Source organism: Typopeltis vanoorti, chromosome 24 (genome assembly GCF_054136105.1).
Source record: "Typopeltis vanoorti isolate ZY-2024b chromosome 24, IOZ_Tvanoo_1.0, whole genome shotgun sequence".
NCBI classification, from domain to species: domain Eukaryota; kingdom Metazoa; phylum Arthropoda; class Arachnida; order Uropygi; family Thelyphonidae; genus Typopeltis; species Typopeltis vanoorti.
This window is the reverse complement of record NC_143572.1, coordinates 7294125-7321761: the sequence shown is the minus strand read 5'-3', so window position 1 is coordinate 7321761 and position 27637 is coordinate 7294125. Positions and strand designations below refer to the sequence as shown.

The window sequence follows — 27637 nt, the reverse complement described above, 5'->3', positions numbered from 1 at the left end:
ATATGGCATGGAGCTGTTTTGCCACTCTATCGTGTTGTTAGATGTACAGAAATGATGTGCTAAGCCAGAAGAAATACTTTTGTTGTAGTTTACATCACCAACATGTTCTTTTTGTCTGATTTCTAAACTCCATGAAGTTTGTCCGATGTAGGCAAGACCACAGGAGCAAGGAATGTAATATACTACTGGATATTTGTAGAAAGGCACCTTATCTTTTGGGGATCCTAAAACTTGTCTGAAGCTGGTGGTTGGTTTGAAGGCCACTTTGTTGTTATAAGCTCTTAGTATTCTGGCTATTTGATAAGAAATTGACTCGATGAAAGGGATCACTACAGTGGAAATGTGCTGGAAACATGATTCTTCTTGTCTGGGGTTGTCACCCTATAGATATTTTTTGATAATGTTTTGAGGATATCCATTTTGTGATAATGTGTTGGCTATTAGTGAGAGTTCAGTCTGATTATCCTCCTCTTCTGATATAAACTTTTTGGCCCTATATTTCAACATGTGGATAATGCTCAGTTTGTGTGTCTTGTGATGGTTTGAAGTATAATGAAGATATCTTCCAGTATCTGTGGGCTTTCTGTAAATAGATAATTTGACACCTTTTGATTGTTTCTTTATCAAAACGTCTAAAAAATACCGTTGGTTGTTGTTTTCCCAGTTACAGAGTGATCTTGTTATGTATTGAGTTGATTTTATCCGCAAACGATTTTAGGTTTTCTAAGCTGTCTTGCCATATAATGAAGATATTGTCAACATATCTCCACCATGTAGATGGCCTGGGGGAAATTGTGGAGAGAATTTCTTTTTCAAGTTTTTCCATGAAAAGGTCTGCAGAAGATGGTGATAGTGGGCTTCCCATTGCTAGGCCTTCTAATTGTTGGTATATGGTGTTGTTAACCTTGAAGAAATTAGATTGAAGGCAGTGTCTTCAATCTAATTTTTTCTCTTTCCTCTAGACATCACACAATCTGTGTGATGCCTAGAGGAAAGAGATCTTGGATGATGTTTATTACCTCTTCTACTGGTACATTGGTAAAAAGGGATACAACATCTAGCCTGGCTAGCATGTCTGTTGGTGCAATCTTAATGGCTTGGAGTTTATTTACAAAATGTTGACTATTCTTGTATGACTACAGCTAGCCAGTAATCGCATTACACGTTTACAACAAACACGCATGTGTGATAATGAATAAGAACAATAAGTCCTCTCTGTCATGCGAACGTGTAACCTTAGCTACTAGTTGGTTTATGTTTTTTATGTTCCTTTCAATTTGCATTTACTAGTTTTTATGTCTCCATAAACGCCTTGAAAAAGTCAGACAGTTTGCTGCTGAAACTGGTAGGCTCTAATGTAAGTTTGTTTTTGTAAATGGTCAGTAATAAATAAGTTTGTATTTTAGATAATTGCAATGCTGAAACGAACGTTCACATGTAAAGATAAGGATGTTATTTTGCTTCTTTACAAGGCTTTGATAAGACCTCACTTAAGACCGATGTTGTTCCTTGCGAAGTATAGCAACCTATTTCTGTATTCATGTAGTTACAAACTTTTCTAAAATCTTCAACTGCTTTAGAGCTACTAATAGTTTGGTAGTGAGACATCATTTTTTGCATTATCGTTGTTTAACAGGACTGTCATGCATTCTTTTTATTCCTGTAGAATCTTTCCTGAGCTGAGACCCAAATTGCATGAACATGTCAAGGGTCTAACTTGTTCAATTGAACAATTCTGTGGTTTAGATGCTGATATCCCATCTGTCCCTATTGCTAAATTCTTATTCAGGTTATGCAGCAGCTCTAGAACCTCTTTATGAACTTCTATCTCTTCATCCAACATAGTGGTAGCACTGTGCGCCACTGTGTTCACAATGCTGAGATAGACACCTTTATAATTATTTATATTTGAATGAATATTATAATTTCTCTTAAATTGCCCTTGCCTGAGAGGGATGCTTGTTACTAAATTTTTATTTAGTAACAAGTGCATAAATACTGAAAGTTTGGGAAACGTTGCCATAAACTGGAATTGAGTGTAAAGGATATGGCATTTTTATGAAGAACAGAAGGAGATAGAATAGTGGATAGGAAGTATATGGATGATATGAGTCTAGTTAGGGTAGAAACTCATTTAAGCAATAATAATAATAATGTTCCATGGAGGAGCAAGTTTGAGGCTGTTTGGTGTGAAGTGGAGAGTAACAGAATGAAATATATAGTGGGGTGTTTGTGATTGTCTGTGAAAATACTAATGATGGTGGTTGGAGGTAGATGGCGTTGGTATAGGTGTAGTTGGTGGATGGAGTGGTGGAAACAGAGTTGTAGAGTTAGGGCCCTCCTTCAATGAGTTTTTGGACTTCCTTGCAGGTGTCATGTAATAATATTTTTAGGAAGACATCTGACCTTCCAAAAATATTAGGGGACCATTTCCATACCAACAGAATGTGCTGCACACCATGACACCATCTCTAGAACCTTGAGTTGTGTTTACAAGACAAGCAAAGTTCATTGCTTCATGGGCTCCCACCAAACTCTCTGCTTACCATCGGTACAAAACAAGGTGTACCGTGGCTCGTTGGACTACATGACATTTTTCCAGTGTGTAGTCACAGTGTTCCTAATACCACTGTAGATAAACTTTTCGGTTCTTCACAGAAATCAGTAGTTTCCGTATAGGCATGCAACTGCCATTACCAATCCTCTTCTATTTCCTGTGCATAGTTCAGTGAGACATGGGGTCAGGAAGAGCTTAGTTAAATGCTTCCATCAATTGCTGCACATAGGAAGTTCTGTTTGTTCACAAGCCTTCTTAGACAATGTCCATCTTGTTCTTGACAGACTGTCTTAGGACTAGAGTTATGCCTCTTTGACAAGCAAATGAGAGCTGTTTTTCCACTGATTAAACACTTGGGATATCTCACCTTTTGAAAAATCAGTCAGCTCTTCTGTTTTCAAAATCTTGGCTCTGGACAGACAGACAACACTCATATTAAGCCCTTTATTGAACTCCAAAAGATCCTTTGTTTTTTTCCCATTATGATCAACACTATTGACTGTTACTGACAGCAGCATTCTTAAATAGTTGACTACAACACATAACCAATTTTTGCTTATGTTGTATAAGTGACCTCTGTGTACATCTATATAAAGGTTTCTAATTTAGTGGCCAGTATGTGTATATTCCATTATTTATTGCTTTAACTTTCTAGAGATGAATTTGAAATCTTCAGGACTTGACACTGCAAAACTTCTGCCATCTGAAATGCTCTACTACCACATATAAATTCTTTTTAGTGTCTGATGTTCATATGTGGATTAGTTACAAACAAAACTCATTTATGCATTATTTACTTGGAAAATAACCCACAGAATACTGAGCACCCTTTGACTCTAGTTAGATTTTTAATGTGGAATTTTTGTTTGACCATTTAAGCATTTATAATTTAGTGGCCAGTATGTGTATATTCCATTATTTATTGCTTTAACTTTCTAGAGATGAATTTGAAATCTTGAAGAACATATTTGACCATTTTGAAGAACATATTTGACTAAAAGTAGGCAAATATCACTTATTTTTCGAATAAAATATTTTACTTTATGAAACTTAATAAATTCTCCTCGAAACTCTGTTGGAACAGTGACATGCATTAAAGATATTTTGAACTGTTAAATAGAATTATTTTACTTTCATTTTGTCAGTGGTAATATGATAAATGAATTTAAAGAAAAAAGAAAACTGGACACATTTGCATTTAGTTAGCAACTTTTTGTATGTTCTTGTATAACTGTAAATTAATCCTTATAAATTTATCCTTATGAAATCAAATATTAGAATTTTATATAATATCTTAGCAATTAATTAAAGTGATGGTTCCTCAGAACCGAGGGTTGCTAATTCACTCAAAAATAAACTTACCACTAGAGAGTTAATTATGAAATTATGCTTTCTTTATATATTTGCTGTACTTTTTGAATAGTATTTTTAATGGGTACATTCATTTGTACAGATACCAGAAAATAAACAGTATTCTCTTTGCTGTCAGCTAGTAGGTTTATCTCACTTCTTTATGTCCTGCTTCAGCATACCGAAAGTTGTTCAGCTTAATATAGGAAAGTTTGTTTTCAAGAGGTGTAACAGATTTTTGATGGTAAGAATCATTTTCCAGTTTAAATGCATTCTATTTTAACTATTCAAGTAAGCTTTAAACCAAATAAAATATTAATTTTATATGCACTCCTTCCTCCCCCCCCACCTCAAAAAAAGGAGAAGGTTTTATTTTGTAAATTAGCAAACTACTTTACTGAATAATGTTATTTTATAAAATACAATAGTACTATTCAACACCATTCTGTTGTTAGCATATTCAGCAGTACTATTCCAGAATAGTAGTAATAGTACCTCTTTCCAGAATAGACTGAAGCAACCAAGCATTATAATTTAGTTGCTTTAGATGTAATTTCAGCCAACTCAATCTGATTCATGGACTTCATGAATTGTGTGCCATGTGACTGATCCATTGTGCATGCATACATCCTGCATTACTCAGTATATTTGAACTGCCACCTAACAGATGTAAATAGTGATCTATGAACATTAGTAAAAATAATTTAAAAAAAATGAACAAAAATGTTTTTAACATCCCATATACACTCAATGGACAAAACATTAGTGATAGTGAGTGTCGGTCTTCCTCTAGCCTGTACTCTCTGAGGCATTGACTCCTCCAGATACCAGAGGGTTGCTGGAGGTAATTCCAGCCATACCTGTTGCAGCATTGTCCACAGCTGTGCCACCTTAGATGTCGGTCCCGGATACATGAATCCCATGTCTCACTTCATGGCATCCCGAAGAGATTTGATTGGATTTAAATCTGGGGACCTTGGGAGCCACCGGATGGTCCCAAACTCAGATGAGTGTTCCTCGAACCATGCCTGGGTGGTTGCAGCCCTGTTGGGTGGTGCATTGTCCTGATGAAACAGACTATCAGTTGCAGGATGTACAAAGGCCATGAAAGTGTGTAGGTGATCAGTCAGCACATTCTGGTTGCTTTCGGCATTTAAGGACTTCTCTAGACATACTAAGGGACCTAATGTGTCACATTAGAAGGCTTCCCAAACAATCACAGAGCTGCCACCACCTTGAACAGAGCTGACCTGGCATGATGGGGCCATGGCCTCATGCTGTCGATGCCATACCTGCTCCCTCCTGTCAGCTCAGTATAACGATAACAGGATTCATCAGACCATGTGACTCTGCTCCACTCTAGGGTTGCACAATTAGGGCATTGGCTCTTGTAGCCCATAGTATTCAGGGTACATCATGCTATTCACTCACTGAAGCTGCTTGGACCTCTGACATTGAAACTGGATGTGATTTGTGCTGCCATTGCCCCTGCGGTTGGTCTGTATGAGCCTGGACAGTCTACGTCGAACCCGGTCATCAATGGCTTGTGGTCAGCCACCACTTGCTCACTGGATGCTGGTATGGCTGTTGATGGTATAATTGTGGTAAACCCTTGATACAGTTACCCTTGAGAACCTAGGGTTCTTACCACTTGGGCAATAGAACGACCCATCTCTCTTGTGCCGATAATACGTACATGTCAAAGTTACTGAGATTGCCACATTTACCTGTGTTCGTTGATTGAGTTACACTGTTGGGAAGCTCCAATGTCTGACTTTACCATCTGCGTTTGGTTTGGGTACGTTTCACTCTGCATGGGTTATGCGCCAGTGTCAGCTTCCCATCACCTCTATTTCTAATGTTTTTCCTTTGAGTGTATGTGAGGTCACAAAATAGTACTCTCTGTGTGTGTGTGTGTGTGTGTGTGTGTGTGTGTGTGTGTGTGTGTGTGTGTGTGTGTGTGTGTAGACAATATACATAGTGGTTCAGGAAGAAAGAAGGAATCGGATGTATTTCTTGTCTTGGGAACAGTCCTTGGGCAGAACTGTTCCCAAGAACAGTCTGCCTCATATTGTAGAATAGGGCAGACTGTTCTTGGGAATAGTTAGGAAGAATTGGTGGGGAGGGGTAGGTTAGTTTGATAAGTTTCTCATGTCTTGTGAATATGTTCTTGATATTTAAAAGGTATATTCATACTAGTGTTAGAGAATTTGTATATGATGAAAGGAACTTTCTTTTAATCATTGAGGAATAGATTAATATTTGCAATCTGATATAGTTGCTGACCAGAAGTGCAATAGACTCTTCATGCATTTGTTAGATTTCATGAACTATTTTGGGGTGATAATGCTCCACTTGATCTCAAACGTGAAAAGCTGATAGTCATCATTGTTCAGGTTAACATGAAATACAGAAAGACCTCATGACATTCTTTCAATGAAATCCCAAATTTAAAAAGAACTGTGATATTAGTGTCATTTCCTGCCATTTAATATGGTGCTTAGTATTGAGTCATGATTAGGAATACTAATATTCTGCACTTTCGAAAATAGATGTAATCTGTATTTTTTATGTCTCAGTTCAGCAGATCAATAGTAATTTGTTTTCTCTATGGTAATAGGCTAGATTGAAAGGACAAACAACTATGATTGTGATTCCCTAATATCTTAGAAATTTTAATAGAAGTACTTATAAATCACTTTTTATATTATCCTATCAAATTACAAGTAAAAACCTACATAAAATATTGGATGACATTGTTTCTGGATTAATGAATTTAATGAAATATCTATCCAAGAATTTTGAATTGCCTAAAATTTAAAATTGGAATTATTTCACATTCATTAGTCAGATCTACTGGTGCTTCTCAATGTATAGAACTGCAATTACAGCAGCATGTTTTTTATACATGCATGGAGAGGAGATTGGGTTCCCTCTCTGTGAGTCGTATGTTTGCTAGTCTTTTATCTCTCATTGCATGCCACTATTCCTTATTATCTCTTTCTTCCCACATGTAATAGATTACAACTCAACAAACCATGGTTTTTATTGTGTATCATAAAAATTCTTCCACAGAAAATAATTCCAAAAAGGAGGAAAAAAAATGCAAAAATCAACCAAAAAAGCATAAAAAAAAACCACCAATGTTAATTCTTACAAAAATAAAAAGTTTTCATATCCACTTTACCAAACAAACAGAACCTCTGACAACCTCCACAACCACTGTCCACCTAAACTGCCCTACCCATTACACAGTTCCTTCTGCCACAAAGCCAACACTTCGGCGCTCTACAGAATTGACGTGATATGATAGAGGCAAACTGTCATGATATGATAGAGATGAACTGAGGAGGAGGAGGGCATTGATAGCCAGTGAATTAATACATAGGCTGTGCAGAAGGAATGATGTAGGATCTGTGTCCTGTAGTTGATGGAAAGAAGGATTTGTATAATGCTGATGGACTGCATCTAAATGGTTTTGGTGTTAGGTGTCTAGCATGAGCAGGGCGATTTAAATAGGCTGTCTGTATGGCAAAACATAATGGGTGTCATTCTTTCTTTTAATGAGTTGGTAGGTTATTACCCCTTCTACACACTTTGTAAACAAAATTAAGGACAAGTGATTTATCAATCAGTTTTTCTATGCCCTTTTTACAAATGTCCCAAACAGTGATACAATTCTTCTTTTACAGGACAAAATCCTGCGTAATATCATGGCACTCTTTGCCCATGTGCTGCGTTCTGGCTATTTTGTGTGGCAAAATAATTTTGGCATACAAAAAGAAGGCACAGCCATGGGCTCACTGTTATCCTCCTCCCCACCCCAATTCCTAACTTTTATATGGAAGCTTTTGAATAACATGCTCTAGATTCCATTACTTTAAAACCCAAAATCTGGTTTAGATACGTTGACAATGTGTTCATTATCTGGTCTCGTTGCTGCCAGACATTAGGCACTTATCTCAGCCACTTAAACAAACAATACAAACACATACAATTCATAATTGAAAGTCAAAACACATTTCCTTTTGTCAAGCATCTTCCTTCTGGCAGTCTTTTCTTCACTGTTTACCTTAAGCCTACACATACTGGACAGTATATATACATAAACTCTTACCAACACCATCATCACAAAAACTACTTATCATTAACACCCTAAAAAATAAGACTTTAAAGATTTGCTCCAGTGAACAAGCACTTAAACACGAATTAAAAGTTATTAGCAATACCTTCCTGAATAATAGCAAAACTACAATCAACAAGATTCTTCATAAGACTCCACTTAAAATCTAAAATAAACTAGATTACAATAAAACTGTAGTCATTCATTCCGTACGTTAAAGGGATATCAGATAAAAAATAAACAGAATACTATACTACAGAAATACAACCTTAACGCTACCTTTAAACCTCCTGCAAAATTAAAGTTGTTATTCAACTCCTCCAAGGATCCTTCACTTGCCCCCCCCCCATGTATTCATTGCATCTGCAATTTGCCCTGTATGGATGAAACAGAATGTACAATTTCTGTCCGAAAAAAGGAATATAAACAGTACATTAATTAAATTTAATAACTAGTAAATCTGGCCTTTCTGATCATTCCCTGAATACTCTACATAGAATTGACCTGGAAAGGTCCATGTTCTTTACATCACACCAAAACAAGTATACCTAGTTTTGGTGTGATGTGAAATAAAGAGTTCTGCAAAATTATTATCAGCCACCCTAATCTTAACAATTATGGTGATCTACATCTCCCAAGAATATGGATGGCATATATTCTATCCACATAACCTTTTGGTTTAAGAATTAATAATAATTAGGACGGAAGTAATCTAGTTTCTTAGCTTTAATATAACAAACACCTATGTTCAGTTATTGATTAGGCCACCAATTTTGCTGTATTATAAAAATATTAATATTAATTAGTTCTCTGATGTTATAAATAGAATATTGCTTTGATGTAGTGTATATATATATATATATATATATATATATATATATATATACACACATACATACATACAGGGTCTTATACAACGGAATGATAACCCCATAGTTGCTTTGGCAGTTTCGCCACAGCAACTGCGGGTCTCTTAACTGGTTACCCACCATGTAAAAGACGACCTCCCATTTTTGGTCTAAATGATAGTGAAAGTCTGGCTACAGGGAATGGAAGGAAGGTAAGATAGTGCCATTGCATATGGGCAGTATCAGACTGGAAGTGTCTAATTATAGGCCAATTTGTGTGTCATCTGTAGTTGTTAAGATCTTGGAGAAATTAGTTTGGGACTGTATACAACATTGGGCAGATGAGGGTAATATTATCTGTGAGAGTCAACATGGATTTGTGAGGGGGTGCTCTTGTTTTAGTAATATGCTAGCCTTTTATAATAAAGCTACAAGAGCATTAGATGAGGGAAAGGCATAATACTGCCATTTTCTTGGATTTAGTGAAGGCATTTGACAGGGTGCCACATGATAAGCTGATATTTAAGTTGCAGCACATGGGTTTGGATGTCAGGTTGGTCAACTGGATTCAGGTTTGGCTGTCCGATAGGTATCAGAGAGTTGTGTATGGTGGGGCAGTTTCAAGGAGGCAGAGGGTTACAAGTGGGGTCCCCACAGGGCTCAGTACTGGGACCTATATTGTTTAACCTTTATATCAGTGGATTGCAGGGGAATATTCAGTTGTTTGCGGATGATGTGAAGCTGGGAAGGGTTATTAGTAATAGAGCAGATGTGGTAGTCATGCAACAGGATTTGAATAAGCTAGACAGATGGGCAAATGAATGGGGGTATTGGTTTAATGCAGCAAAATGTAAGGTCTTGAGGTTTGGGATACATCGATGGGACGCTGCATCCTCTATTGGAGGAGATATACTGGAGGAAGTAGGGAAGACAAGAGATCTGGGGTTGATGATTAATAGAAACCTGAAATTCAAGGGACATATTGCAAAGGTGGTGAAGGTAACACAGAGGATTGCTGCAATAATGTGGAGAAATGGGAAGTTATGCATTTTGGGATAAATATATTACAAACTGTATATCACGTTGATGGAGCTATACTCCAGGAAATAAATGAAACTGAAGATTTAGGGATTGGTGGTAGACAGTTACAGGACATACTGATAAAGTTGCTAAGGTAGCTCATAAGATTACTTGGTTATTGAAGCACACTGCAGCTTCTTCAGTAGTACAAACAGCATGTACAGTAGGATGTGGAAGCTGGGAAAGCAGTGTTGTGGAGCAGTAAATCACACTACACACTACTGAGCAGATGGACGAGTGGGTGCTGCAGATGCCTGGTGGAATCTCTTACTAGAGTACATAATCCCAACTATGAAATTCCAGGGATGGCAGTGTGATGGTATGGTCCTTTTTTCCCTACTTTGCTCTGTCTGCAGTGCCACGAACATTAAACTCTGGAGGTATCTGAGCATTCTGCAGAATTCAATGCCTTCCTATTTTGTGTCATTTCTATGGAACTGACCATTGTCTCTTTCAGCAAAACAATGCACCATGTGATAAGGCTGTTTCTGTAACTGTGTAGTTTGTGGATGTGAAGGTCATTGCACTTGACTGGCTTCCATAGAGCTCTATTGAAACATCTGTGTGATGAACTGGAGTGTCAGGTAAGGTCAAGGGACATCCATCCCAGAACAGTTCAGGCTCTTGTTACATGCCTACAGTAAGAATGGTCCAAAATTCCCATTGATTGCTATTGTACTCTTGTGGAAAGTATGTCCAGACACTGCTGCAGTTATTTCAGCAAAAGGACATTCTACATCTTATTAAGATGGGTGCCATAGCTGTTTGTTCCTCACACTATTGTGTCTGTCGACTTCTTTCTAAGCAGTGTATGTTTAACTAGTTTTCGAATATCACGTTATTAACTTCTTAACTTTAAATCCATTTTTATATTTTTTATTTGTGGGATATTTAAATTTTTATACATATATCCTCCACTTGTCTGTAGAATGTGGCACCCAAACAGATGGCACAATTCTAGTCAATTGTACTAAACTTACTAAGACCTCTAACTTTTATTACTTCAATCCCATGTGGCATCTGGTAGTAGTACCTTCCCAGACTCCAGAACAAGCATTGATACTGCCTGACTGAAATGGCACCAGGCACTGGAGTCCTGTGTGACAAGAAAATACCCTGGTGCCTCAAATCCAAGATCTATCACACAGTCAACCAACTAATTGCATTTTATGGAACAGAGTGTTGGCCTGTAAAAAAAAAAAAAAAAAAAACAGCATGAACACGTGCTACTATGGAGTAGGGTTTATACAGAAACCAACTTTTGAAAAAACCGGTTTTCAAATTCCAGTATTTCCCCAAAACTGGTTTAAACTGGTTTTTGAATATTTACAAAAAAAAAAGAATTAAAACAGTAAAAAAAAATTATACGTAACAATTTTTCAGTTTATTTAATATTTATGGAACTACAAAAATATAACACTCCATACAAAACTAATAAAAAAAAATCCATACAAAATATGAATTATAAATTTTTATTTCATTTAGCATTTTTCTTCAGGAAATATGATTTCAAAAAACATAATGTCCACTGAATGATTACTTAATCTTGTTCTTATTCTAGATGCAAAATTGCCTGAAATTGAAAATACTCTCTCACCTGCCACAACTTGGTTTTAATCTTTTCAGGGCACCAAATAAAAAAATCTAAATTCTTTGTTCTTTTATTGGTTCCCTCAAATACTGAAAATTCTGCTTTCATTGTCTTCGGATTTGATATTATTTTTTCAGGTTCCTCAAGAAACCTCTGAATTGATTTTTTCCATGGTTTCTTTGAGAGCATTGCCCTGATTAATAGTTTCTCTGCCTCCAATATATTCATCATCAGAATCTGTTTACATACAAGAATTTGGATATGTTCTAGACCAGTGCTTCCCAAACTCCTGGACGTCAGGGCCCCCTTTGCAAAAATTAAAATATTTCACGGCCCCCCTCGAAAAAAAATCGGAATAGAGAGATATATTATTATAATATTTATTGTATTATATTCAATACAAAACATACACAGCGAATATTGCAAAAATCAAATGCATATATTACATTTTTTGCCTCTTACCGTTTGGTTCTGAAGACGATGCGGGCTGTTCTGGTAATATATGAAATACTGTCCTTTTTTTTTTTGAGTCTGTTTCTGCTTCTGATTGTTTGCGGGAATTTTTTTTTATTTTTTATCAGCCACTTATCCATCTCAGGGTTAAATTTTTTAACGTAGAATAGATCAAATAATATCACCACTTACCAATACTGGCACACCACAGACTGATAACATGAAATTAGTGAATATTACCTGAATAAGGGAATCCCCGGAACAGGAAAATTTTTCTCTTTTGTGACTTTTCTCCCTTTACGGAAATTAAGCCTAACGCGAAACAGACAGCAAAGGCAGATTATTAAAACGTGCATATGATTGGTGCGGTATTAACAAAAGATTGCGCAACCGAAAGATAAAAGCATAGCTGACAATTGAGTTGAAATGCTAACTCTCTTCAACCGAATTCCATATGTGAAACTGCCATAGCATTCATTATATATATATATTACTTAGTTTTAACACTTTTACGAATTTTAACACGTTCGGTTGAATTTTATTGCTGCCTTGGGAAATCGAACTCGCACACATCTAATTAATAACAATAGTTTTTAGTTAGATACTGTGTTTGCCCATGCAACATATAGTTTTGTTTCAGTCTGTACAGCATAGTTTGTGTATGAGGGGCATGCGATTCATTAATTAGTGTGTTTTTATCCCAGTTATCTCTAATTGCGCTATTTGTTGAGAAATATATTACACAGACTCCTCATACCTTATTCACTGGCATAATAAAAGTACTTGTTTTTATTGCCTCTGCAGTATAGTGGCTGTTAGGGAGAGTGTGTTGTTTACCACTGCAAGTGAGTTACTATCTCCCTACATGAACTTGTTTAAGCTTTTTTTCATGTGTGAAGTATATGCGAAACTTTTATTGGTAACAGAAAACTAGCTCGGATGACAGTCATAATATAAAACGAGTTTTGATATGTATATAAAGTCAATATCAACAGTTCCTGATTAGGAAAGGGACAGGAAGATTTGGAGCTTCCCTGGAGAGCATTTGAAGTAAATACAATAAACCACTGCTTTGAAATGAAACATATGAATAAGCAATATTTATTAATATTCATTAAGCGCCGAAATACGCAGGACGCAAAGTTTGTGAACCAACACCAATGTGTGAATTTTTCCATTAAAATATAAAAAATAACAAAAAAGAAATAATAAATAATAAAAGTTAAATATGTTTCTTTTAAAATAAAAAATCTACTTAGTCTTAAAACATTTTAAATTTGTTTTCATTATTTCACGACCCCCCCTCAACAAAACCTACAGCCCCCAAGGGGGCCGTAGGTTTTGTTGAGGGGGGGGTCCAGCCCACAGTTTGGGAAGCGCTGTTCTAGACAATATTTTTCCAGATAACTTCATAATATTGAGTTTTGAAGCTAATGGAAATACACTGGATTTCTTTGTTGAAATGTTTTGTGGATTTTGCAAATATAGCAAAAGGGTTACCAATTCAACTTGTCTTCTTTCTTGAATTCTTACTTCTAAAGCATTTAACAATTTTGAATTAATTTCAGCCTTTAAATCTTTTAGTTCATTTAACAGAAATTCAAATATGCCTTTACTTGTTAATGAATTGGCATCTTGCTGCCCTAAGGCCTCAGCTGCTAAGACGTACTGGTCCCAACACTTTAAGAAGATTCATGATTTTAGGATATTGAGCTTCATTTCACATATGAGAAGCACCAATATCATTCAAAGCTAAAACAACACATTCTTTTAATGTTATAAATCTTTCAATCATGGCCTCTAAACTATTCCATCTTGTTTGCCAGTCAAGAAGCAGACTTGATTCCTTTCCTTTTTCTTGTTTTACATAATTCTGAAGGATGCTATCTCTTACGGGAGATGTTCTAAAAATTTGCAAATTTTTCTAATTTGGGAAATTGATGTTTGTAATTGTCAGACAACTCAGGGAATCCACAGTCATTATCTAGATCAAGAGAATTTAAAAAATCCTTGCCATAGTCATCTTCACACTGTCATTTTCCATTTCCTCACTTGTAACATGTACATCTGTTTCAAGTCAAAATGTTATGGTTTTTAAATAAATAAATTCCATATATGTCGGCATACAGGGTGTTCGGGATAAATTTGACAGTTTCGTAAGGAAAAAGAAAATCTTCTTTGTATCTATTAAATTTAATGAATTGACAAAAAAACATTACAGGCAGAGTTAATTACAATACTATCAACAAGATTTACTCAAAATAACCACCATTAGCATCGATCACAGCTTCAATTCTGCTTCGGAACCTCGAACAAGCTGATGCTACAGTCTCCCTGGGAAGGGCCGCAAAAACTGTTTTAATTTTATCCATTAACTGGGCTTTTGTATTACTGGAAGTGCGATTGGTGTCTTTTTCAACTGCGCCCCATACAAAATAATCCATGGGGTTAAGGTCTGGGGAGTTTGGAGGCCAAACATTTGGACTGGTGAAGTCGTAGAAATTTTCAGACAACCATTTTTGACTTTTCCCAGAGGTGTGGCAAGGGGCCGAATCCTGCTGCCATACATACGGCCTACCATTGGCTACCCTTGTTATCCAGGGCTTGACTACAGTTAGCAACTCCACGAACAAAGCCCGAATTCCAATGCCAGGGTTCTTCAACACCTGTTCCTGCAGATTTGCGAGGAATTCTGCTGTACGAACGCAATCAGATCGTCTGCTAGGGATCTTTCTTCTTGCTACATCCTCGTAGTCACCATTGCAAGTCTCTAGTTCATGCCTGATTGTTTTTACTGTATTCAGGGAGCATTGGGCAGCAGTCGTAATATCCTTATTTTGATGGCGGGCACGAATCATCATGATACAAGTTATTCTCTTCCATGATTCAGGTGGGTTCCAGCTATCCATCCTTTCTGACATCTTGTATATGAATGAAGAAGGGTCCAAACTTTTAAATGAAGAGAAGTGTGTGTTAATACATGTAACTTACGGAAAAATATAATTAATTATAAATATGTCAAATTTATCCCGAACACCCTGTATAAGACGAGGCCTAAATTTAGGCTATTTTTTGGTTTTAAGCTTATGTCGGTTGTATAAGACAATCCCCCAATTTCTTCTTTCTTGTATTAATGCAACGTTAGGTATTGTTGTTATATCCATTATTTTTATATCAATGCAATATTTGTTATTTTTTTTTGCATAGCATAGATTTAGTATTTATGCAAATTACCCTAATTAAAAGTGATTAGCCCCAATTTTAATTATTAATGTTGCATTCTTTTAAATTTTAGGATTATTAAAATTATCATTTAAAATCATGGAACCAGCAACAAAACGAAGAAAGTATGAAGCTTGATTTAAAATAAGGGTAATTGAAATGGCAAAGCAAACTAATAACTGTGCTACTGCAAGAAAGTTTGACATAACCGAGAAGATGGTAAGAGAACGGAGGAATAAAGAAGATATTTTAAAAGAATTGGTGAAGAAAAAATGCGATGAGAATGGGGATCACCGATGGCTGCAACTAGAAAATCATGTTGCAGAATGAGTATTCGAACAAAGATAAAATGGTTATCTTGTTACAAGAAATATGATTAGAGCATATGCACTAAAATGGGCAAGATTGAATCTAGATGAAAGTATAGAATTTCAAGCTACTTAAGGATGGTGTAATTGTTTTATGAACAGACAAAATCTAATACGACAAAAAACGAAAATTTCTCAAAAACTACCAGCAGAACTTGACCACAATCTTACCAGTTTCCATAAATTTATTATTCAGTTGAGACAAGAACATAAATTTCTTTGTCAAATATTAGAAATATGGAAAAACTCCTATGAGCTTTGATATGATAAGTAATAAAACAGTGGGGTCTAAAGGTAGTAAGAGTGTACTAGCTCAAAGTACAGGTTATGAAAAAACAAGGTTTATGGTTATGTTATTATGTTTGGCTAATGGAACCAAGTTAAAACCAATGATCATCTTCAAACATGAAACTAAACCTAAGATAAAATTCCTTCAGGTGTTTTTGTACATTTTCATGAAAAAGGATGGATGGACGAAAATGGTGTGAAATTATGGATAAATAATGTGTGAAACATTTGACCAGGCGGTGTAACGAAGAAATGCAATTTATTAGTATGGGATATGTTTCGTAGTTATTTAACTGAGAATACTAAAAGTCTTCTAGAAAAAAAAATACAAAAATCGTTATACCAGGTGGTTTAACTTCTATATTGCAACCACTAGACGTCTGCTTGAACAAACCATTTAAAGATCACATGCGAGAAGAGTGGAATAATTGGATGTTGACTGGTGAAAAATCATTTACAAACGGTGGATCTATGCGCGCTGCATCACTTGATAAGTTGTGCAATTTTGTGATCAAAGCATGGAATAAAGTAAAAGTAGATACTGTAATAAAATAATTTAAAAAAGTGTGGTATTGTATGGATGGTGCAGAAGATGATCTGTTGTGGGACACTGATGACGATGAAAACGAAATCAATTCACTGGATTCGAACTGGAATCCATATGACGATCATTTAAACAATGAATCTGAAGAACTATTTTCAACAGATAATGAAGAAAGTTAAGATGAAAATTGAGGTTAATAATTATTTGTTTTTTAAGACTATTGTCTATTGTAATATTTTAAATAAATTTATGTAACAAAAAATTAATCTGATTTGTTTATAAACACTGCCTATTTTTTTTATATAACGATGTATTGTAACTACCTAATGTTCATCCTAGAAATTAAGCTTCCCTTTTTATACTCGCCGTATAAGATGACCCATGATTTCGAGGGGTTTTCTGTAGTATTTGAGGGTTGTCTTATATGCCGACATATACGGTAATTAATTTTTACATATTAATTCTAGTATCTAAAACTGTTTCTTTAAATTTAAAAACGGGTTTTCATATTTTACAAATTTATCCAAAACACCTGGTTTTTAAAAACTGACAAATCCTATTATGGAGATATGGATGCTCCGATTAACACTGGGATATACATGACTAGACCATATTACAAACGATGACATCTGGAAAACTCTTGGCAATTCCCCAATCTTTGAGATGAGAGAAGCACATCTATGATGGTATGGACATGTTCCCAGAGCTAACAAGGACTCTGTTGCAAGACAGGTCCTTACACTAAACTTAGATGGCTGACGACCTAAAGGACACCCGAAAAGCAATGGATGGGCTTAAAAAGAAGTCACGCGGGCCATTAGTATCTGCCCTACTGATGCTGCAAACTGAATGAAATGGAGGGCCAAATGCAAAATAGTGGACCCTGCATGAAACGGAACATAACACTAGGAAGAAGAATATATCTTGCACTATAAACAATAAACTTGTCTTATTGTGTCAGTCCCCTTTTTATGCACATCTTTTCTTAACTCCTGTCTTAATATATTCCTAAACTGATGAAACATCATCCTATCCATATCAGAACTTTGAAACTGTTTAATCAACAAAGGCTTAGGTCTCATAATTTGCAAATTATCTTGCTTTAACCTGATATTTAGATTTTAAAACAAGAAATTGGGCCTTTGACCAGCTGCTAAGAGTTCTAAATTTTCATCTAGGCATCTTTCAAAAAACGCTTGCGCACTATCTCAACTCTCTTTCCTAAAAAGTTTCATAACACAAGTGTTCTTTAGTGGTTCTGCTTTTGGTGTTTCGTTGTTATATATTATGTTATTTTTGGGTTACCGATCACAGTTGGCAGAATTTGCGATGGAAGAGAAGATAAGTTTTAGCTATCTAGTACGGAATAAGAAGAATGCAAGGGAGCAAATGAACCAGAGATAGAGTGATGTCAGGAAGGCAGGTAAGTAGGGGAACACAGAGAGAAAGTGAGGGATGCATGGGAGCAATCGAGTAACAGGATGGGAGGTGTAATGTATGGGGGACTCAATGATCCACGATGTGCAAGATAGGATGCGTGAGGAGTGTTTGCCTGGAGGAATGATAGAAAGTGTGGCTATGGCAATTAAGAGGGATGAAAGGGTGGATGAGATGATTGTGACAGTAGGAACAAATGACTTGAGAGGTAATGTAAATTGGGCAGTGAAAGATATGAGATTCTTGCTATAGGTTGTACGAAAGAAGACAGAGAGAGGAAAGATAGTGTGCGTGTTCCCTAGGTATGATAGTGACGAGCTGAGCAGAAGAGCAGTAATATTCAATAACATAATAGTTAGAATGTGTCAGAAGAGAGGATTGGAATATGTGGATGCTTGGAGGACAGAGAGCAATTGTATGCGAAGGACCACTTGTATTTGAATGAGGAAGGATGCAGGCATCTGGAGAGATTGCTGTTCTGAATGAGTCAGTGTATTAATGCAGGGAAACTAGAATGCCCAAGGTGGATAGTAGCAGGGGGTGGCCTGCTACATCATTTTTCTGCAGGATAGGAAGGGAAAGCATGGTGGTGGAGTGCTGCTTATGATAAGTGACAACTTATGTCCTCTAATAGTGGAGGCTTTTGGAAGGCAGTGATACTAATGAATTTGAAAGCATATGGTGTGAGGTAGAGATTGGCAAGACACGATATTTAGTAGGGTGTTGCTACAAACCAAGGAGCACAGAGGGTGGGGACCAGGAGATGTTTACACAGTTGAGCTTGGCAAGTGCAAGAAGAATGATTGGTGTTAGAGATTTTAACTACAGCATTATAAATTAGGAAGAGGAAGATGCATGTAGCAATAAGGGAATGGAATTTCTAGAATTCTTGAGGGACAAATGTCTTAGGCAACACGTAATAGAGGGAACAATAGGTGCAAGAGTTTTAGATTTGATCATAGCATCAGAAGAGTTGATAATAACTGAGATGACATCTCTCCCACCAGTTGGAGAGTGTGACCATGTGGTTTTGACTTGGAATGTGAATAGACATGCAAGAGTATGAAAGAGACCGGAACATATGTGGAATTATAAGACAGGGGATTATAATAGTCTTAGACATCAACTTGGGGAAGTTTCATAGAGGGAGAAATTGGAATGCCAGAATATCATTAGTGCTTGGGAAATTGTGAAGGAATATTTGTTAGCAGCAATGTAAGCTGTATTCCACAAGTGAAGAAGAGGACACACATAAAAACTCGATGTAGCTTGGAAATACCCAAGTGCTTTTACATAGATTTTTACAGAGGTCAAGTCCTATGAGAACTGTAAATAACCTTGTACCTTGGGAAGGTACAAGGATCGTATTGTGACATATTATTAGATACTGGTTCCCATGTCTCTATCATATCTGAAGATTATTTTCAAGGAATAAAATCCAAGGTATGGAGAGGCATTACTAAGCTAAAAGAGACCAATTGGATTATCGTGACTTTCAACTTCTGTGTTTTATGCAACCAAGAAGGTCAAGGTAAAAATATACTTGCCCGAATTTAATTTGTGTGTTTGGCAAGAGTTGTTGGTCCTTCTCAGGACTCTGCGCACAAGAGCACAGATTATCCTAGGAACTAACTTTCTAGAGAGGTGCAAGTTCTCATGCGGCTTCTCTAGAAATGAACGGTCTGGTAAAGGGAACCATAAATTTAAAAATGGAGTCGAAAAATCTCATAGAGAGAGAAAGCGGAATGAAATAAATGTCGGGCCAACTGAAAGAGGTAATGAAATGACTCGAAATAATCGTACTGATCCTTCAATAGCTTCAACATTCGAAAGTAACAATCAATCTGAGACTTACCTCATCTCAATTGTAAAATTAGTTAATGATCAGAGCGTAACAAAAAAAGAATTAAGGGAGGGTAATCAAAAGGTAGTAGAAGTAAACATTATGGAGAGAAGTAGTAATGAATGTCATCGGCCAGGCAGCGGGAGAATTAGAAGGAGAGCAGGGTTTCATAAAGGGATAAAATGCTCGAGGAATAATAACAAACATGAGTCACAGTGCAGGTCACATCCAAAAGAGCCCACAGGTCAGGCTAATGGTGCTCCCTGCTCAAAATTAAATGACAAATCTGAGTATTGTCCAACCAAGAGAATGCATGAGACACGACACAGAAACAGATTAAAGGAAAAATTTTTCATGAAGGGGGACCTTTGTAAAAACTCCATGTAGCTTGGAAATACCAAAGAGCTTTTACATCGATTTTTACAGAGGTCAAGTCCCATGAGAACTGTAAATAACTTTGTTTGTTTCTCTGTTTTTTATGCTAGATATTTTTGTAAGTAACCCAATGGGTAATAATTCTATGTACTCCTTTAACTAAAGTTTCTAGAATGTCAAAAACAAAGGCAATGCTTTGCCTTCGGAACCTTGTGTAACAGAGCTATGTATAAAGAGCACAAGAAACTTGTTTACTATTAAGTGTGTAAAAGTTGTTTACTTTGTATAAACAGCACAAGAAAGTTGTTTTCGATAAAGTGTGTGTAAGAGGCGATTGCAGGCTCTGAGCATAAACATCTTCGGAGTTTGTATCAAAGAGATCTGCTAGTTTCAGAAAAGTTTCCACTGCCCAATTAAACAAGGAAAAAGAGTGCACGGACGAGAAGAAAGAACTGGCCGGCCTTATCAAAAGGATCAAGGACAAATGCCGATTTTCTTTGGGGTTTACAACCCTTAGTGCAAGGTCCAGAGAACGGGGAAAATAAAACGGGGACTGAACCGAACATCGGGAGGGCAGTCGTCGGCAGAGAGTCATCAGAAGTTGGCAAAAGAGGAGAGGAAGGCCCCAGTTACTAAAGAGAGAGGCAGTCGGAACCAGAGCGGAGGCGAGCTGCAGACCATAGGCAGAGTCCGAACCAGAGGCAGTCGGCAGAGAACCAGAAGTTACGGCGAACCCGAGCTCGGATGTTCTTTTTGCCGTGGGGAGTCAACCGAAGTCAAAGGATACAGAACGATCTTCAAGCCTGTTTGCTGAAACCTCTTGCCTGAGCTTTTTGAATACTGGAATAATTGCAGTCCATGGCCTGCCAGTAATCCGACGAACCCCCTTGAAGCAAGACTCTCCAGATGAAAGCCAAGGCTTGAGGAAAGAAAAAGGCATAGAAATTTTAATGCAGAACCTTTCGAAGAATGTGTGACAAAGTGCCTCTGTAAGTTCAATCTTTAATCATCTTCATCAAATTCCTGACATGTACCCTCAAGGGGTGTACAGGATATGATAGTACCACGTGAAAAATTTACATCATTACTTCCTATCTACAATTTTATTCCAAATCAGTCTGTTACTTGTCAACACTCCAACATTATCAGATCTTATATTTCTATCGTCTAAGGCACTTTGTACTGTATCCATCCACCCATATCTTGGTCTTCCTCTGGGTCGTTTTACTGCCAACCTGGCAGAGAACACTTGTTTTGCTAATCTTTCCTCGCCCATTCTGTTTAAGTGACCATACCACCCTGAGATTAGCCCTGCTAATGCATTCCTGGATGCTGACAATTTCAAATTCTTTCCTAATATCCTCGTTTTTAATATGATATTGCCATTGATGCCATCTGTTCACACCTCTAATCTTTCTCAGGATTCTCATATCTGTGGTCTCTAGTCTTTGGTCAAGTGTTTTACTTCTAACCCAGCTCTCAGATCCATAAGTTAAAATTGGTTTAAACACTGTCTTGTATATAGCTAATTTAGTGTTCTGACTAATTTCTCTCTTATTCCATATGAATTTATTCAGTTGACTGCCTACCATACCAGTTTTGTTGATTCTGTTGTCTATTTCCATATTTAATTTACCATCTTCAGTAAAAATCGTGCCTAAGTAGGGACGATTTTTACTGATGAACTGATGAACAAGTAAAACATTTGGGCCACAGGTTCCCCGTTCACAACACAGTTGACATTTTCAACAATTCTACCTATTTTCATTGTCTTTGTCTTTTTAATTTTGACCTTCATACCATATCTATTAAAACAGTTATTCAATTTAGTCAGGGAATCTTGCAAACTTGTAGCGGATTTATTTACAAGTATAACATTGTCTGCATAAAGCAAAGAGCTGACATTAACATCTCCAATTTTGATATCATGTTTAATACCACTTTCCTTCATAATGTGATCCATATAGATAATGAATAACAGAGAGAAGCATATTGAATAGCTTCTCTCTTGGCACCTTGTCATATGCCTTTTCCAGATCGACAAAACTTAAATACAGATCTTTATTATATTCCCATGCTTTCTCACCTATTTGTCATAAAGTGAAGATCTGATTCTGACAGCCTCTATTTGGCCTGAATCCAGCTTGTTCTTCACCAAACTTTTCTTCCACAGTTCTTCTCAATTGTTCTCAAGTATACTTGCATAGATCTGGCCAGGAACACTCAGTAGGGAAATACTTCTATAATTCTCACATTCAGTTTTATTTCCCTTTTTATATATGGGTACTATTAGAGCTCTACTCCAAAGGGAAAATGTCCCTCTGTTCAGGCCTTCTGAACTATGCAGTGCAGCCACTGTAAGACTTTTATACCACCATACTTCAGCATTTATGGTTGAATATCATCTACTCCTGCTGCCTTTCCACATTTCAAATCTTTAATGTATATTCTTTTTGTAATCTAGGAGATATGTCATAGATGGACTGATTAGAAATAAGAAATAGCTAATCTCTAGAGTCCTCTGAATTGTTGTTAACTGCAATATAAATTGTAAGATAACTTACCATAGCTAGCTAATCTCTTTATGAGTAATTTAGTCTCTGCGATTTGATTTTTTTTAACAGTTATTGTATAATTATATTGTATAGTCATTTAGTATTGAAAGGGGAAGGTTTTGTTTCTTTAAGCTAAAAGTCTAAAGGATTGGTAGAGAGAGTAACCTCTCTATCACTTATTTAATGTACTTTGTTATTATTGTAATTAAATGTGTTTTATTTATATGCAAATAGAGTGCTGCCTGATTTTCTTATTTTACAACTGCACTGTTCCTAAAAAAATCGGACTTGTGAGTGGGAAACAACTAAGGCATTAAAAGCGCAGTTTAAGTACTTAAGAACCATGACTGTTTATGTAAACTTTGTTGAAGGAATTTATGTTAGTGAGAGAGAGAGAGATCTACTGGATGTACTACTAAGTCTTCTGCCAATATAAAAAATGCTGGTGGCGCAAATAAATTTTCCAGTGTCCATAGGCATATGACTAGTAAATACGGAAGATGGATAAACATAGTATGCAGAAGAATAAGTGAGAAAGGTTAAGAGAGAAAAGAAGTGCACTGCTATAAAGTATAGAGTAAAGATATCACATTATATAGAAAAATAACACATGCGTTACATACAATTTGGTGTAAAGTGGATGACAAACAATATTAAAAAGGAACTGCATGTGAAAAAGAGGCTGTGGAAGAGATATAAGGAGACAGGTGAAGAGCAGACGCATGAAGAATATAAGACACAGGCCTGGAGAGTGACTAGTATGGTAAGGAATGCGAAACTGGAATATGATAATTGATTGGCCCTAAGATCCAAAGAAAATCCTAAGGAATTTTTTAGCTATGTGGCCAGTAGATGGAGAAATGATTGTGGAAGAATGACATTGTGGGATAAAAATGGGAATAGAGTGACTGCTGCAGAGTACATGGTGGAATTGTTCAATTAACACTTTATTGATGTATTTCATCCTGGAGGAGTAAATTTTAATACTAGAGGGATAGGGCAGGTTCGAGGTTTAGAAGTGCAGGAGAAGAGCGTGTTCCAAATACTGAATACTCTGGATGTCAGTAAAGCTGTGGGACTGGAAGGTATTTTGCCACACGTTTTGAGAGAATGTGCTAAAGCAGGGGTCGGCAACCTTTTCACACTCACGGGCCACATTCAACTTTCATTTATGTAAACTATTTTCAATTGTGTAAAAATTATCAATCGGGCCGCAACTGTTTAATTAAGAGAAAATAGTGAGTGAAAAAAATACTTCAGTTATCAATTTTTGTTATATCAATCTTAAAAAAACACAGAAATATTTAAAATACGAGATATGAAACAAGCATGAAAATGAAACTCAATGAAAATTATCATCACGTAAAAACAAAGTGATAGAGTTTATGCATCAAAATATGTGTGTCTCCCTGCTTAATGTGACTTTTGTGATTGTTTTCCCTTAGCCAGATTATCTATATCTACTTTATAACCTGAGGTGCAAATTCGAATCGAAGGATGCAAATATTCATCAGTCAGTTGAGAAGAAAATTTATTTTTTCTAAAACTCATAGCAGAAATGCTTGTGCGCAAATGTATGTGCTTCGAAATGCAGCTATCATCTTCTTTGCAATGCTAATTAATCCTTCAAATTTGTTTGGTAAGCAGCGATAAAATTTTTGGATATTTTCTAACGAAAATGCGTTCTTTAATGTTTCATTGTGTTGTAATTCCAAAACTTCCATCTGTAGTTGGTTTGGTACGTCATCAATGTCGACATTAAAAGAGTTCAAAAATAATCGCATCTCGATGCTATTTTTATGAATATCCACAAATTTTGTTGAAAATTCCATTTGTAAATCTTCAATGATACCAACAAAAGTTTCCTTTTGTGTTTGTCATCCAACTGTAGATGCGGATTTCCAACATATATAATGATGTAGATATAGCATAAATTTCTTCCATCATATGTTTTTTCAACAGACAGTTTACCTTCAAGAGCTTTTATGTCAGAAAACAGTTGTGCTAGTAATGTACCTTAGCCCTGCAGGTTCAAATTAAGTTCATTAAGGTACGTCGTAATATCTACCAGAAATGCAAGAGACATAATCCATTTTTTATCAGATAGTTGTGTAACATTCTAATACTCAACCGATTCATTATGAATACTTTGCTTCTTAAATATGTTTTGCTGAGCAATCAAAGAAGTTTCTAATTTATTAATGATTTTTTTTTCTAAGTTCACAGTTCAAACCATTGTATTGGTTTTCATGTTTATTCTCATAATGAAGTCTGATATTATATTCTTTCATAACAGCAACACTTTTATGACAAATAAGACAAATGGGCTTACCCCCATTTTTATTAAAGAAGTACTTGCTGTTCCATTCATCATTAAACCTTCTTCCTTCATCTGCAATTTCACCTTTTCTTGAACCCATTTTGGAAATTATTTTTAACAAATATATAAGACGGACCAGGGAATGCGACTGCAAAAATGTACCAAAATCTCTTTTGTCATCTATGAATTCGCCTTTGTTATCCCCACTCATTATGAATAACATGGTTGACTTGCGACAAGTTGCAGGGCAATATCACGAAGTATCGATATCAAATTATTTTAAATTTATTATTCATATTATAAAAATACCTCAAGGGCTCACTTTAGTGAGTATGGGCATGGCAAACCCGAGGTACCAGATGCTGGGCCATGTCTTACTTCATGTAATATACATGTTATATTATTCTGTAGACTGGTCCCTCCTCTTCTTTCTTTGCTTCTTTCTCCTCTCCTTGCTCCTTTCCCCTGATGCTATTAGAGTATTCGAGGGCTAGGGGTGACTCTTTCCTATCTTGCTAAGTCATTTCGTCTTATGCAGCCACCGAAAGAAGCCAGCTAGCCTCAATAGATGCCGGTCCCAAGCCCGGATAAATGGCGAGGGTTGATGTCAGGAAGGGCATCCGGTCGTGAAACTTCAATGCCAGCTCAAACTATGATATGAGTCAAAGAGAAAATGATATAAGGGCTAGGGCGTACCCCTTAAGCGATGCGCAGCCACATCGCCCTACAGCTGCGAGAAGTGGACGAGGGCTACCGCATCAAGGGTGGGTGCGGTTAAAGAAGCGAGCCCAGCAGGTGGAGAGGATGTTGCGAGAGTGGGAACACTGAATGTTTGAAGCATGACTGGAAGGGGAAGAGAGGTGGCAGACATGATGAGGAAGAGGAAGTTGGACATTTTATGTGTGCAGGAGACAAGGTGGAAGGGAGGGAAAGGCAAAGGAACTGGGAGATGGATATAAATTGTTCTACTCTGGAGCGAATAACAAGGGAAGAAATGGTGTAAGAATTGTGGTGTGTGGCAGAATGAAGGGCGAAGTAATGGAAGTGGGTAGATGGAAAAACAAGATCATGCAAATGAAATTGGGTCTTAGAGACGAGCGGGTGGTCCTATTATGTGTATATGCCCCGCAAGTTGGTTGTACAGCAGAGTAGAAAGATGAGTTCTGGAACGTGTTAGATGAAGAAATGATGGAACTGGAAGAAAAAGAGATGGTGATTGTCGGAGGAAACTTGAACGGACACATAGGCAGACAGAATAGAGACTGTGAAAGGGTACATGGTGGCCACGAAGTGGGAATGATGAACCAGGAAGGAGAGAGGGTTGGGGACTTTGTAGTAGCGTTTGATCTGGCAATTGTGAACTCGTTTTTCTACAAGAGGGAAGAACATTTGATAACATTTAGGAGTGGTAACAACAGTTCACAAATTGACTACATTTTGACTAGAAGAAAACATCTTAAGGTTGTGACAAATTGTAAAGTAATTCCAACAGATCATGTGGCACAGCAACACCGACTGCTGTGCACAAACTTTAAAATAAGATCGAAGTTAAGAACCTCTGGATGCCATGGGATGAAGACAATTAACTGGTTTCGCTTAAAAGAGGAGAGTGTGAGGAATCGTTTTAGGGAGAGGGTGTTAGAGAGGATCTCGGATGGACTGGAAAGTGTACAACATTGATGGAAACATAATTCAAAAGTAATCCTGAGCTGTGCAATCGAGGTGCTTGGTGAGACATCTGGAAAGATAGAGAGCAGAAGGAGGGTTGGTAGTGGAATAATAATAATGTACAAGTGGCAGTGACAGCTAAGAGGAAGGCAAAGCAGAAGTGGGTTGAGTCAAGAGTGGAAGAGGACAGAGAGGTGTACAGAGAGAGAAAGCAAGAAACCAAGAGAGTTGTTTCACAGGCGAAGGCCATGGCATATCAAGATCTGTATGATCAATTAGAAACAAAGGAAGGACATAGAAAAATTTACCAACTAGCAAAATGTAGAAATAAAGCAGCAAAGGACATCTTACATGTGAGGCAGATCAAAGACGCTGAAGGAAGAGTATTATGGAGAGATGTGGACATAAGAAACAGATGGAAAATATACTTTGAGGGACTTTTGAATGAGGAAAATGCAAGGACTCACAGAGAAGATGTTCAACCCTCTGAGGTGATGGTGCAAAACATCATTAGAGTGGAAGTGACGGAGGCCATGAAGAGGATGAGGAATGGAAAATCGGTGGGCCCCGACAGAATTCCAGTGGAGGCATGGAAGGCACTGGGAGAAGAAGGAATTGACCTGCTGTGGGACCTGTTCATGAAAATTTGCCAACAGGAAAATATTCCCAAGGAATGGAGGGGGAGTACTCTTGTCCCCATCTACAAGGGTAAAGGGGATGCACAAGACTGTAAAAATTACAGAGGAATAAAGTTGATGTCCCACACAATGAAAATCCTAGAAAGCGCTCTTGATGGTAGATTGAGGAAGGAGGTGGAGATTGCAAAGGAACAATTTGGCTTCATGCCTGGTAGATCAACAACAGATGCTATCTTTGGGTTACGGCAGATGATGGAAAAGTTTCGAGAGAAACAACAGGAGCTACATCTGTCATTTATTGATCTGGAGAAAGCATACGATAGAGTGCCAAGGCAAGAAGTCTGGAGGTGTCTGAGGGAGAAGACGGTTCCGGAGAA

The 27637-nt window shown here is 36.9% G+C and overlaps 1 protein-coding gene across 4 annotated transcripts in view; it reads left to right on the top strand.

Annotated features, from left to right (window-relative positions):
- Positions 1-27637, top strand: part of HPS4 (Hermansky-Pudlak syndrome 4 protein) — a 304728-nt gene that overhangs the window by 72322 nt on the left and 204769 nt on the right. For all 4 annotated transcript variants that reach the window (XM_090413587.1, XM_090413586.1, XM_090413589.1 and 1 more), the window contains one exon: positions 4011-4151. In XM_090413587.1, coding sequence (XP_090269713.1) covers positions 4011-4151 — 141 coding nt within the window. The remainder of the gene's footprint in view (positions 1-4010; positions 4152-27637) is intronic.